The 13,789-nt window shown below is 45.1% G+C and overlaps 1 protein-coding gene across 1 annotated transcript in view; it reads left to right on the forward strand.

Moving 5' to 3' along the window:
* LOC149320238 (sodium-dependent proline transporter-like) overlaps nucleotides 1-13,789 on the forward strand; it is a 37,122-nt gene that overhangs the window by 11,454 nt on the left and 11,879 nt on the right. Inside the window, exons 3-9 of the mRNA XM_089508494.1 lie at nucleotides 587-833; nucleotides 2,137-2,268; nucleotides 3,925-4,079; nucleotides 4,314-4,366; nucleotides 8,974-9,112; nucleotides 12,005-12,139; nucleotides 13,259-13,362. Coding sequence (XP_089364620.1) covers nucleotides 587-833; nucleotides 2,137-2,268; nucleotides 3,925-4,079; nucleotides 4,314-4,366; nucleotides 8,974-9,112; nucleotides 12,005-12,139; nucleotides 13,259-13,362 — 965 coding nt within the window. The remainder of the gene's footprint in view (nucleotides 1-586; nucleotides 834-2,136; nucleotides 2,269-3,924; nucleotides 4,080-4,313; nucleotides 4,367-8,973; nucleotides 9,113-12,004; nucleotides 12,140-13,258; nucleotides 13,363-13,789) is intronic.

Below are 13,789 nucleotides of genomic sequence, written 5' to 3' on the forward strand. Positions count from 1 at the left end.
ACAGGACACTCTGCTGGGCATTTGTTGCTCCTCCAGCGCAATTCTATGGTCGAAGTCTGGCGTCCTTACCAAACACGTCTGTGACGGCGGTGGGGGTTATGTGTCCCCCTTTTCCTTCTCTCCCCACATTGCTGAAGGCCCTCTTGCTTCCTCTTCTCCTCGTCTTCTTTCCCTGCTATCCAAAAAAGCCCTCAGTGATGCCCTTGCTCTCTTGGGCATTTCGGTCTGAGTAGCCACCCTTTTGCCCCGTCTGTTTTATTTCATTTACTTATTGTACTTATGCCCTGGGAGCCAGTCAGGCTTAGTGGGTTGAGTGTTGGACTATGGCTCTGGAGACCAGGGTTCAACCATGAAACCCACCAGGAGACTTTGGGCAAGTCACACTCTCTCAGCCTCAGGGAAAGACAACGGCAAACCTGTGAACAAATCTTGCCAAGAAAACCCCGTGATGGGTTTGCATTTGGGTCATCATAAGTCAGAAATGACATCAAGGCACAGAACAACAACAACATTTATACCCCACTCCAGAAATGCTCTCAGAGTGGCTTACAACTTGTTAATGTTGCCCTTTCTCCTTCTCCTGCAGCCCCAGGGAAATGATGCCCAGCCAAATGGGGCCGTTCTGGATGTCTGCCCCTCGTCCGCCGCCACCGTCCTGACCCAGCCGCAGACCCCTTTCCACATCGAACCCGTGACACCGGTGGCCCCTGAAGCCGGCCCTCCAAGGGAGACCTGGGGTGGCAAATACGAATTCCTCCTCTCCTGCGTCGGATACTGCGTGGGTCTAGGGAACGTGTGGCGGTTCCCATACCTCTGCTATCGCAATGGAGGAGGTGAGTTGTTTTCGTAGGCTTTGGGGTGCTGAAGGATGGGATGTAGGTTTGCTCTAAGTGTCTGTTTTGGAAAAGAGCAAGGTGAACAGATGTCTTGACCGCAAAGGAGGACAAGGCACTGCAATATCAAGGACATTAAATAAAAAATATAGAACGTCACAAAATAAACGCTCGAAACACTAATATACAGCAACTGTAACTTCATGCTTCTCAAAATGGAGGGAATTTTGGAATTCCTTCTGGCCAGAATAGAAGGATGTCTGGACACTTTGGGGAAATGGGTGTTTCAGTGGCCAGGGGGAGGCAAGGCTAGAATAATGATCCGCTTTGTGAGGGATGACCAAGATGGCTGATGGTCTAGAAACCAAGCCCTATAAAGAGTAGCTTAGGGTGCTGAGGGTGTTTAGCTTGGAAATGAAAAGATGTAGAGGTGACATGATTCAGCCACGTTTATGCATTTGAAGGGATATCAGGTAGAAGATGGAGCAAGCTTGCTGTCTGCTGCTCCAGAGGGCAGAAAAAATGAAATGCATAGCTATATGATGGGGGAGACCTGGCTTAAGGAGACTTCTACATGTGAAAGGGATCTAGGGGTCCAAGTAGACCATAAGTTGAACATGAGTCAACAGTGCGATGCGGCAGCTAAAAAGGCCAATGCGATTGCAGGCTGCATCAATAGATGTATAATGTCCAGATGAAGGGAATGGAGATGCATGGCGCAACCTAGGAAGTAGACCCAGGCTGCATCTACATTGCAGAATTAATGCTGTTTGACACTGTGGAATTCTTGGATTTGTAGTTCTGTGAGACATTTATCCTTCTCTGTCAGAGAGCTCGGCTGCCACAACAAACTATAGAATCATAGAATCATAGAATTGGAAGAGACCACTAGGGCCATCCAGTCCAACCCCATTCTGCCATGCAGGAAATCCAAATCAAAGCATCCCTGACAGATGGCCATCCAGCCTCTGTTTAAAGACCTCCAAGGAAGGAGACTCTATCACCCTCCGAGGAAGGAGTGCATTCCACTGTCGAACAGCCCTTACTGTCAGGACTATAAATCCCAGGATTCCATAGCATGGAGCAATGACAGTTAAAGCAGTGTGAAACTGCATGAATTCTGCAGTGCAGATGCAGCCCTAGTCTACGAACGCTCATGGCACAACGTCTCTTGCTCTGTTCGTCTCAAAGGTGCTACAAAATGCCTTTGCAAATCTGAAATATTTTGATTAAAATACTAATAGTCAATTGACTGACCTTCTGGCTTGTGGATGTCTCTTCCCTCACCTGTCCCACCTTGCAGGGGTGTTCCTGATCCCATACTCCATCATGCTGCTCTTCACAGGGCTTCCCCTCTTCCTGATGGAGCTCAGTCTGGGTCAGTATGGCGCCGCTGGACCCATCACTGTCTGGAAGTGCTGCCCCTTGTTAAAAGGTACTCTGTATGTGGGGTGCATTCTTTTGGGGGTCTTCTGTTGGAAACTTTTGGGGAGCCAAGAAGGAATAAAAATGCATTAAAAAACAGCTGTGTGGGCTAGAAAATCTGCATTTCTTTCAGTGCCTTTAAGAGCGTATTGGTTATCATGGCCCAACAAGGGAGAAATCTGCAACAAATGTACAAATAACTTGTGTTCCAAAATAACAGCGGGATCTTGTTATCCGTTGGGGTTTGGCTCCAGGACTCCCCTGTGGATAACAAAATCCATGGATGCTTGTGTCCCATTAAATATAATGGCAGGGCAAAATGGTGTCCCTTATGTAAAATGGAAAATCAAGGTTTGCTATTTGGAATTTATCCTTTTTTGGAATATTTTCAAGCTGTGGATCCTTAAATCTATGGATAAAAAATCCATTGATAAGGAAGGCTGACTTTATCCTGCTATCTGCCTTGTCCTGTCCCCCCCCCCCACCGAAAAATAGATATTCCAGCTGCACAGATCCCGCCACATGGATTAAAAAGCCAAATAGATCCAACGCTTTCTCTGCACCTGGCATCCACCTTCCTATTATCACTGGCAATTTCTCCCCTGTGGCTCTTATCTCCGCCACAACAACAATCCGACTTTTTAATCTGCCTCCATTCATTAACTAACAGGACAATCCAATGGCACTTGCACCGACGTAAATCCCTGCTCAGTGACGCTTCCTACTCCATGCAAGGGCCATTATTCCTGAGGCCTCCTGCAACGGATGCTGCCAAAATTGGTCCCTCTCCAAAATTAGGCTTATCCTGTTTTCCGCCTGGTTGGCCTCATAAGACACAGTCATTTAAGTGCTTCATAAACACTTCATGGGTCTCATTTCTTCTTATTGTTGTGTACCTTCAAGTTGTTCCTAAGGCAATCCTATCATGGGGTTTACTGGGGCAGAATGGGGTTGGACTGGGTGGCCCTTGTGGTCTCTTCCAACTCTAGGATTCTATGATTCTAACAAAATGGGGTGGATGGGTTGTCGCACCGCAACAATGAGTCCTGGGAACATGCAGCACTCTTATGCTGCATTCAGCCATGTGGGATCTCAGCTTCAGTGTGCGAATGAGCTCCTCCTCCAGTGGGGCACATCATTATTATTATTATTATTATTATTATTATTATTATTATTATTATTTCTATCTCACCTCTTCAATAAGATTAAGGCGGCTTACCTCATAAAAACATGTAATACAATAAAATAAATCCCATTATCCCCCCCTTGCATAAGACAAATCCATTACATTACATCAAATATTATACAGTTAAAATCATTTAAAATAATCAACTGAGGCGAGACAACTTGGGGCCGTCAATGAGGTCGGATGGATCAATCAGGAAAGTCCTGTCGGAAGAGATCTGTCTTGGCGGCTGGCCAGATTGGTGATATGTCGGATCTCCTCCGAGAGGCCATTCCATAATTTAGGAGCGGCTGGTGAAAAGGCCCTCTGAGAGACTGCAGCCAGCCTGGTCTTTATTGGCTGCAGTAAGTTTTTCCCAGAGGACCTAAGTGCACGGGGTGGACTGTATGGAAGAAGGCGTTCCCGCAAGTAAGCTGGACCCAAGCCATATAGGCAACAGGTGCCCACCTCTGACCCTCTCTTTCTTTTCCTCCTCCTCAGGGATCGGCATTGGGATGCTGCTGGTCTCCTCGCTGGTCTCGCTCTACTACAATGTCATCATTGCCTGGACTTTCTACTACCTGGGCATGTCCCTGCAGAGCCCTTTGCCCTGGTCTTGTGATGCCCCACAGAATGCCCACCTTTGCCAGCCTCAGGTGCATATGTAGAAGGGGGAAGGATACCAGTGGTCCTTCATGCCCTGGGCTCTCAAGAACCTGTGCAGCTCCAGAAAGGATTCTCTTGCGCTGCACCACAGAAATGCTTCTGGCAGCAAAGTTTCTTATGCTGCCCCCCCCCCAAAGTCCACAGGGAGCCAGGCATAAAAAACAGGCTCCCAGGGGTTCCAGCTTAAGGGGGGGCTTTCAGAACATGTCGTTGTTGTCTTTCAGAACATGTCGTTGGTCAACATCTCCCGGGTCAGCGCCAGTGAAGCCTTCTGGAAGTGAGTTGGTTTGGGGAGGGGTGGGAGCAAGTGGTGCTTAGTAGGAACACTGCAGGATTAGAAGAAGAACCCAGGGATGTGCCAGGGCTGCAAGTAGGGCTGGTGTTGGCCTCTCGCACCAAGAGACATTTGACCAGGTTTTAATCCTGGGACTGGCTGCAGATCTGGGGAAGTAAGCATGTCTGAAGGCTGTAGGGGACTGGAAAAAAGGCTGTGGGGAAATGGGCCCAGGAGCATTTGAGCATGGACTCTCCTTAGAAGCCACCTGAGGCTGTAGTTCTTTGGCCAGATCATTAGAAAGGACAGTTCAAAGCCATAGCTGTGTTTGTCTGGAAAATCATTATGCAAAGGGATCTTGCAGCACCTTTGAGACTAACTGAAAGATAGAAGTTGGTAGCATAAGCTTTCGTAGACTTGGGCCAAATGCATCTGAGGAAGTAGGCTGAAGTCTGTGAAAGCTCATGCTACCAACTTCTTTCTTTCAGTTAGTCTCAAAGTCACTACAAGATCCCTTTGCATATAGAGAGGACAGTGATGTTTGGCAAAGGAGAAGGCAGTAGGAAAAGAGGAAGAGCACAGTGCAGATGGGTAGACTCTGCCAAGGAAGCCACAGCTGGCCATCTCTCAATGGGGATGCTTTGATGGTGAGTTCCTGCATGGCAGAAGGGGGTTGGACTGGATCAGGGCCCTTCTTGGGGTCTCTCCCAACTCTATGATCCTATGAAGACTTGAGCAGGGCTGCGGATGACTCTTTAGGTCTCTCATCCACGGGAGCATCACAAGTCAAAGCCATCTTGACAGCGCATAGAAAGCAGATAGGAACTGCATCCCATGTAGGTCAGACTGTAGGTCTGCGAAGCTTTGCATCTCCTGCTCCAAGCAGACGCAGCTATTCGAAACCCTTGAGTACAGAGGGGTGTGTGTGTGTGTGTGTTTATTTTGAATATTTATACCCATTCTCCTGGGCATCTCAGCATACCCTGCCACCCACGGAAGAGACTTTTAAAACTGGAGACGCTCAGCCTTTAATCTGAGACTTTCTAGAGATGCCAAATACCTTTTCAGTCAGTTGCATCCATTCTCCAGAAAGGAATATTTTCTCCTTTTCACCCAGATTTCTGCAGAATGGCAGCTTGTTTGGGAGCTAGAAATGTAAGGAGTGTTGCACATTTTCCTCATCCTCAGTGCGGTGGGTTATCTCAACACACTGCGGTACCCTGCGGAGAAAATGATGATAATAACAACAACAACAACAACAATAATAATAATAATTTATACCCCGCCTCTCCATTAAGATCGAGGTGGCTAGCAACATTAAAACATTAGAATACAATAGAATACAATAGAATACAGTGTCCCAAAAACCAACCCACCCACCATAACCAATAATAATAATAATAATAATAATAAACCTCTGAGGTTTTTCAGATTTCGGGAGCCATTTTTTGTGAAAAGTTGGTTTTCTTGTTTTATTTTGTCGGGGGAATTATTTTGTACAAAAAACTCCACAAATTGTTATTAATTTTTTGCAAAGGAAAGAGGTGTGGGTTTTTTATTTTGCAAAATACAATTTCCTTTGTGCAAAATGAAATGTTGTGTGTGTGTGTAAATGCACAAAACCTCCCCACAACACCCGGTGATTTTGCCCAGTGGGGAGAAACACTTTGACATTTTTGACATTTCTCTGAAGATGCCAAAGCCGCAGATGCTGCTGGCAAAACGTCAGGAAGAAACTCTTCTAGAACGCGGCCACAGAGCCCCCCGAAAACCCACAAAAAACTATGGGTGCCGACCGTGAAAGCCTTCAGCTTCACACTTTTGACATTCTTTTGAAAGATTTGCATTCCACCTTGGAGCTAACTTGGGCCACTCCTGCCCCAAAGCTGCCTGGTTTCAGTCGTGACTTGGCTCGCTTTCTAGGGTCATTCGATACTTATCTGAAAAGTGTCCCTGCTCTTGGCTTGTGGGACTCTGGGGGGTCAGCTCATGCCAAGGCTTGAACGCCATTGCTTTCTCACTTCTGATCGGCTTCCTTTCTCACTTCCAACCTTCAGGTCCTCTGGCACTTTTAAAGCCCGGGAGGCATTGAAACCTGGCTGCGTTTTCTGCCAAAGGCGCCTGGTCCTCTTGCGTTGAATGCCAAGGGCTTCAGGCACTTGCTACCATTATTATTATTATTATTATTATTATTATTATTATTATTATTATTAATTTTTATTAAAGTTTTCCCCAACATACATTAAAACAACAAATATAACAAACAACGTACACATTAGACATGCTGCATATGCGTAATACAACACACGCATCCACATTCCATGAAAACAAACAATATAACATTACATTGACTTCCTTTTCTTGTCCTACTGGTTTCTTCTTCATGTTCCATTTCTTTCCCTTCATTAACTTCATTATACTCTTCTCTCTTTCTTTTCTCACATTTCCATATTCCAAGCAAATTTTATACTATCCTGGTATTTCCCCCCTTCATTTATATTATATAGTTCATCATTTATGAACAAATATAGTTGCTAATTGACCCCACTTTTCTTTCCAGAATTGTATTGCTGCTGTCCATCCTTCTTCCAAATTATATACATGCCCTTTTTTGAGCCTCTCTGTTAATTTACCCATGCTCAGCATATCACATAGTTTAAGCATCCCATCTTCTATTCCAGGTATTCCTGGATCTTTCCATTTACGAGAATATACTTCCCTCGCAGCCGGGATCATAGAGAACAAAATCTTAAAATACCTCTTTTCTACTTTTTTAATCCAGCAGATGTAACATATCCAACAAAAACATTTCTGGTGTTAAAGGTATCTCTATATACCTTTATCTCTATTCCTGTATAATATTATAGATATTTCTCCAAATTTTTTTGCTTTAGGGCATGGCCATTCCATATGGCAAGAGGTGGCGCTTTCTACCGTTGTGTCTTGCCACCAGCCATGGTTTTGGGGAGGAAGGTTCCTCCAGAAACCAGAGCGCATGGCGCCATTTCACTTACGCAAGGAGAGGCGCCCTGGAAATGAGGTCCCTCTGGGTACGTAGGGTTTCCAGGAAGACCTCTAAACCAGCATTTCACAGCTTTAGTTCCTCTGCACCAAAGGCATTGTATGGATTGCAGAACCATCACAGAGTGGGATGGGAGCACAAAGGCAATTTAATGCCATCCCCTGGAGTCTCTGGGCATTTGCCCACTACAGTCCACTACGGCCCATCGGAGGAGCCTAAACATCCTAAACAGGTACCAGATCCCATCTGATCTAGGAAGCTCAGCAGGGTCAGCCCTGGTTACTACTTGGATGGGAGACCACCAACAGATGATTTTGATAATATTACCAGCTTGGTAGACAAAGGGAATGCTGTAGATATAGGTCCCCCATGATATAGATATAGGTTCCCCATGACATTCTTGCAAACAAGCTTGTAAAATGTGGGCTAGACAATACAACTATTACGTGATGGGTTTGCATTTGGGTCGCCATAAGTCAGAAATGACTTGAAGGCACATGACAACAACATTTGTTATATCTTGATTTCAGTAAGGCCTTTGACAAGGTTCCCCTTGACATTCTTGCAAACAAGCTTGTAAAATGTGGGTTAGACAAGGCAACTGTTACATGGATTTGTCATTGGTTGACTGAACCCCATGGGTGCTTGGATGAAGGAATAGAGGGCATGCTTACTAGATTTGTAAATGACACTAAATTAGGAGGAATAGCTAATACTCCAGAGGACAGGATCAAAATTCAAAATGACCTCAATAGCCTAGAAAGCTGGGCCAAAGCTAACGAAATGAATTTCAACACAGAGAAATGTAAGGTACTGCACTTAGGGCGGAAAAATAAAATGCACAGATATAGGATTATGGGGGAGACCTGGCTGAATGAAAGTACATGTGAAAAGGATCTAGGAGTCCAAGTACACCATACGTTGAACGTGAGTCAACAGTGTGATGCAGCATCTAACAAGGCCAATGCAATTCTAGGCTGCATCAATAGAAGTACAGTCAGCCCTCCATATCCACGGATTTGAGTATCCACAGTTTGAAAATATTTTTAAAATATAGAAATTCTCAAAAGCAAGCTTTGATTTTGCCATTTTAGGCAAGCGACACCATCTTACTGTGCCATTATATTTAATGGGACTTGAGTATCCTCAGATTTTGGCATCCAGGGGAGGTCCTGGAAGCAAACCCAGCGGATACCAAGGGCCCGCTGTACAGTGTGTCTAGAATGATTGCGGGAAGTAACAGACCCGCTGTGTTGCTGAGTGAGATGCAGCAGCCAAGCAGAGCTTAAGAGAAGTTACCTTTTTGTGGGGGGTAACCGTTCCCATAATCCACCAGCTATGCTGACTGGAAGAATTCTGGGAGCTGCCATCCCCAAAAGCAACTTCCCTAATTTTATTCTCTTATTTGTAAGGGGAAAGAAATTCCTGCAGGGTTCCTACGGGTATCACTGGGAAGGGATCCTGGGACTACCCTGGAGTAGGCTGCACCTGTACCAATTTTAAGGGTAAGGGAGGTGGGGATTGGGGCCACGTGGCACCCCTTCCTGCCCACGATGTTGATGCCCGTCCTTTTCTGTCTGTTTCCCAGTGAACAAGTCCTGGGGGTGACGCACAGCTCCGGTCTCGGGGACCCTGGGCCTGTGAGGTGGCCCCTGGCGCTGTGCCTGCTCCTGGCCTGGATCGTCATCTTCCTCTGCACATTGAAGGGGATCCGCAGTTCGGGAAAGGTGAGGAAGGGCTTGTGGCGGAGACAGACTCTTCGCCAGCACAGTCTGCCAAAAAGCCTCATTCTCAGTGGCATTCGTAGTTGGGATCTCCAAACAGAGGGATCAGCCACCAAGAATGCCTTTGCCATGCCTCTTTGACTTGGCCACTGCCTTGGTGGCAACTTGATCTCCCTTGGGAAGGCAGGCAGCAATGCAGTGAAAGGAATGGCAATGCAAACAGCAGGCGTGCGACGGCGAAGGGCTTTCGTGGCCGGCATCCATAGGTTTTTTGTGGGTCTTTCGGGCTAAGTAGCCGTGTTCTGGAAGATGCCAGCCAGAGATGCTGGGGAAACGTCAGGAATTACCTCTTCCAGAACATGTCCACATAGCCTGAAAAACCCACAAAAAACTATGGTAATAATAATAATAATAATAATAATAATAATAATAATAATAATAGGATTTATTTATATGCTGCCCAATCACTGGGAATCCGGGTGGCTTACAATAGAGGGGATAATACAAGGCCATAACAATAAACATGGATTAAAAAACAAATGTAACAAAGCAATGCATTAAACAATAACAATAAAATAAGATAGTGATTAACAATAGCAATAAATAACAAAAAAATACATAGCAGTTATAGCAACAAAAATACATAGTAATTATAGCAATAATAAAATTAACAAAGCAAAATACATAACAATTAACAGAGCAAAACAAGTAAAATATATAATAATAGCAAATGCAATTCTAATGAAATGCAATACAACAATAATAATAATAATAATAAAGTTTATTTATATTTCCCGCCTCTCTCATGGATCGATACAATATAATACAACTCTAATATAAAACAATACACATAATTCCACCCCCTTCAAATATACAACAAAAACTGCAAATATAACAATGACAAAAACTAAAATAAATCATTAAAACCATTAGTCGAACAACCAAAACGATCAACCTCCCGCTGGGTCCTCCATTGCCTTTTGGGGCTCTGGGATGATGCTGGATGCAGGGAGGCAAGTTTCCTGGCCATAACACCACAGTACAACTCCCACTGGCCCTTAAACCCTCACTTGGGTGGGAATTGTTCAGGGTGTGGGTCACCATTTATGCCCATTGTGCCCCTTGGGTCCTCCATGAGCCCTGCCCAGGTCCTGACAACCATCTCCTTAAAAGAAAGCTATTTTTTTACCCAAACAATCCACCTCGAAATCATAATGAATCCTTTTCCAAGGAGCTCCCTGCCCCCAAATAGTAAAAGCTAGCCACCTTTAGAGCCCTAAATGGCTTGGGTCCAAGCTATCTCAGGGACCGCCTCCTCCCGTATAATCCTCCCCGCGCTCTCCGGTCCTCTGGGAAGAACTTACTGCAGCCTCTAAAATCTAGGCTTGTGGCGACCTCCCAGAGGGCGTTCTCTGCTGTCGCCCCCAAACTCTGGAACGACCTGCCGGATGAGATCCGTCAGTTGACATCATTAGACAGCTTTAAAAAAGCTGTCAAGACGGATCTCTTCCGGCAGGCCTTTCCAGATTAACCATCCCGGCCCAGGTTCCCTGATTCCCTCATTCCTCCCGTGGCCCCATCTTAGTGATGGTTGAGGATCAACAGAGGGATATCAGGGGTTTTAGTTTTTAATTGTTTTTATGCTTGATATTGTGTTTTTAATATGTTATACTGTTTAATACTGTCTTAAAGGGGGAGGGATAAAGTGTTTTTAATTGTTGTATTTTATACTTTACTGTTGTCAACCGCCCGGATTGGTTTCCCATAGGGCGGTATACAAATTATTATTATTATTATTATTATTATTATTATTAGAAGTCACACTTTGGAACAGCCTGAGGGTACCTCCCAGCCGCCCCAAATGGTAGAATTTGCACCAAGAATGCACTGTAGTCCTCTAGACCTACAGAGGAGCCCAAAATAGGTGCTGTGTGTGACCCTCCAGGGTCTGAATCATGCCCATGCAACCACCCCTGACCTGGCACAACAGAGAACCCATACGGTCTCTGATGTTGCTTTGGAGGACTTGTGCACTATCCTACTTGATGCTGGGGCGGTTGGGTTAGGTGTGACCTATGGCACTCTTTCTTGCCCTAGGGCAGGTGGGAGCTGTAGATCATATGGCGCAGGGAGGGCTGTGCTCCCTTTGCCCCCAAGGGCCATGGGGCCAGAACGCCTTCTTACACTGACAACTGGCTATAGGTGGGGTGATGAATCCACACACAGTTTGAGTCCAGATTTTAGGATGGCTATTGAAGATGATGTTTGGGATGCAGTGGCTTAGTGGTTAAGATGCCAATTCTGATGATTGGAAGATGGGAAGGTTGGCAGTTCGAGGCCCAAGTGCTGCATAATGGGGTAAGCTCCCATCACTAGTCCCAGCTTCTGCCAACCTAGCAGTTCAAAAGCATGATATGCAAGTAGATGGATAGGTACCACTTCTCAGTGGGAAGGTAACAGCGTTCGGTACAGTCATGCTGGCCACACGACCACTGGAGCAGTCCTGGCTCTTTGGCTTAGTAACGGAGATGAGCACTGGTCCCTACAGTCGGTTACGATTAGACATTCATGTCAAGGGACTATCTTTATCTTTACTGAAGATGATGATTGCTTTATTTTTTATTCCAATATAGATAGATAGATAGATAGATAGATAGATAGATAGATAGATAGATAGATAGATAGGGTATGTCTTCCAGTGCTCCAGATGCTGTGAGACTCATGCTCCCAGCAGCCTTTAGCCGGTGGTGAGCAATGCTGGGAGGTGCAGTCCAACAACATCTGGAGGGCCGCACAGTTCCCATGTTTTCTTGGAAGTGGCGATGAATGCCAGGGGTGGATCCGCTTCCACCCCTCTGTCCCTGAATGGAGTCCATGTGTCCTTTCTCTGCACAGGTTGTGTACTTCACGGCTACCTTCCCGTACTTGGTCATCCTGGTGCTGATCATCCGAGGGGCAACGCTGGAGGGCTCCATTGACGGCGTCCGCTTCTACCTCTCCACAGACTGGAGTCGGCTGGGCAGTGCTCAGGTGCGTCGTCTGTGGGCTCTGAGTTGTGGCGGCCAGATGTGGTGGGGGATACAGGACAGGACGCCACATCTGCGCTACAAGGAGTTCAAGTCCTGGATGCAGAACCCCCGTCCTGAGAATCCAGGTTTCATGTTGTCAAGACAAGAGGCCAGCTTCTAGTCTGCAAGAGTGAAAAGGGAAGATTTAAACGGCTGCAACAGTGACCCTGGCCATTTTAATTAATTTTAAATTATTATTAATTGTAAACTAAGGAGGGAAGGGAATGTGGGACCTCTGCTCCTAAGGCAGGATGTGTCCCATGGAGCCCATAAATCTATTCTAGGGTCTCCTCTCATTGCCCTCACCTCTTGCCATACACTTACTGTGAGGTATGTGTAGTTTTTGTGGGTTTTTTGGGCTATGTGGTCATGTTAGGGTTTTTAAAGAATTTTTAACAGTATCTTGTTTTATTGTTGTAATCCGCTTGGATTCTGAGTGATTAAGCAGAATATAAATTATTATTATTATTATTATTATATTCTAGAAGAGTTTATTTCTGACGTTTCGCCTTCATCTGTGGCTGGCATCTCTGAAGATGCCAGCCACAGATGCTGGCAAAACGTCAGGAATAAACTCTTCTAGAACATGGCCAAATAGCCCGAAAAACCCAGAGAAAACTATAGATGCCGCCCATGAAAGCCTTCGACTTCACATGAGTTGTCTGTGTTTCTGTTTCCATGAATGGGGCCTTTTTACAAAATGGAGCCCAGCTGCCCAACCGGGGAGGTATTATAGGTGGGTGCTATTGTTAGCTATTCTTTTAAAACCATATATCTAATTATTATTATTATTATTATTATTATTATTATTATTATTATTTCTAGCCCATTTCTCCTTACGGATTGAGGCAGGTTACAATACAGAATAAAAATACATAATACAATAAATCATAAATTATCACAACCCCCACCCTCCACCCACATAAATATAAAACACATTAATTACAATTTCAAGAACATACTCAATAACCATTTTAGCTTAATATTCATTGCCTTTCCTGCATTGGATAAAAGACTGTGACTGCCTTACAGGGCAAATCATGGCCCAACTGCCCCTGATCTCTCCCTCTTCCTTGGCCAGGTCTGGAATGACGCTGCCTCCCAGATCTTCTACTCCTTGGGCATCGGCTTCGGAGGACTCCTCTCCATGGCTTCCTACAACAAATTCGACAACAACGTCATCAGGTGGGTGCCTCAGGTGAGCTGGTCTGGCTTTTTATGGGGGCCCTTGCAGTAAAATGCAACTGAAACATGAACCAATACATCACCTTCAGAAGAGCAACGGCCAAAGACATTCCCACTCAGCACCAAACGCTCTGTGTTTTTAAAACCTCCATCCAAATCAGGCAGGCAAGCATTATTTATTTATTTATTATTTATTTATTTATATAGCGCTGTAAATTTGCAGAGCGCTGTACATAAAAACAATACATATAAAAGAGTAACCTACCTCTGGCATACAATGTAAGAAATAATAGGATAATACATATAAAATACATAGCAATACAGGAAATGATTCAATAAAACAGGCACCAAAAGAACATCAAATAGTAAGCGACAATTATGCAATGCCTGGGAAGGCTTCTCTGAACAGGATGGTCTTCAGCTCCGT

This window comes from Sceloporus occidentalis, unplaced genomic scaffold (assembly GCF_023333645.1).
Source record: "Sceloporus occidentalis isolate IW3139 unplaced genomic scaffold, rSceOcc1.0.p SCAF_2, whole genome shotgun sequence".
Classification (NCBI taxonomy): domain Eukaryota; kingdom Metazoa; phylum Chordata; class Lepidosauria; order Squamata; family Phrynosomatidae; genus Sceloporus; species Sceloporus occidentalis.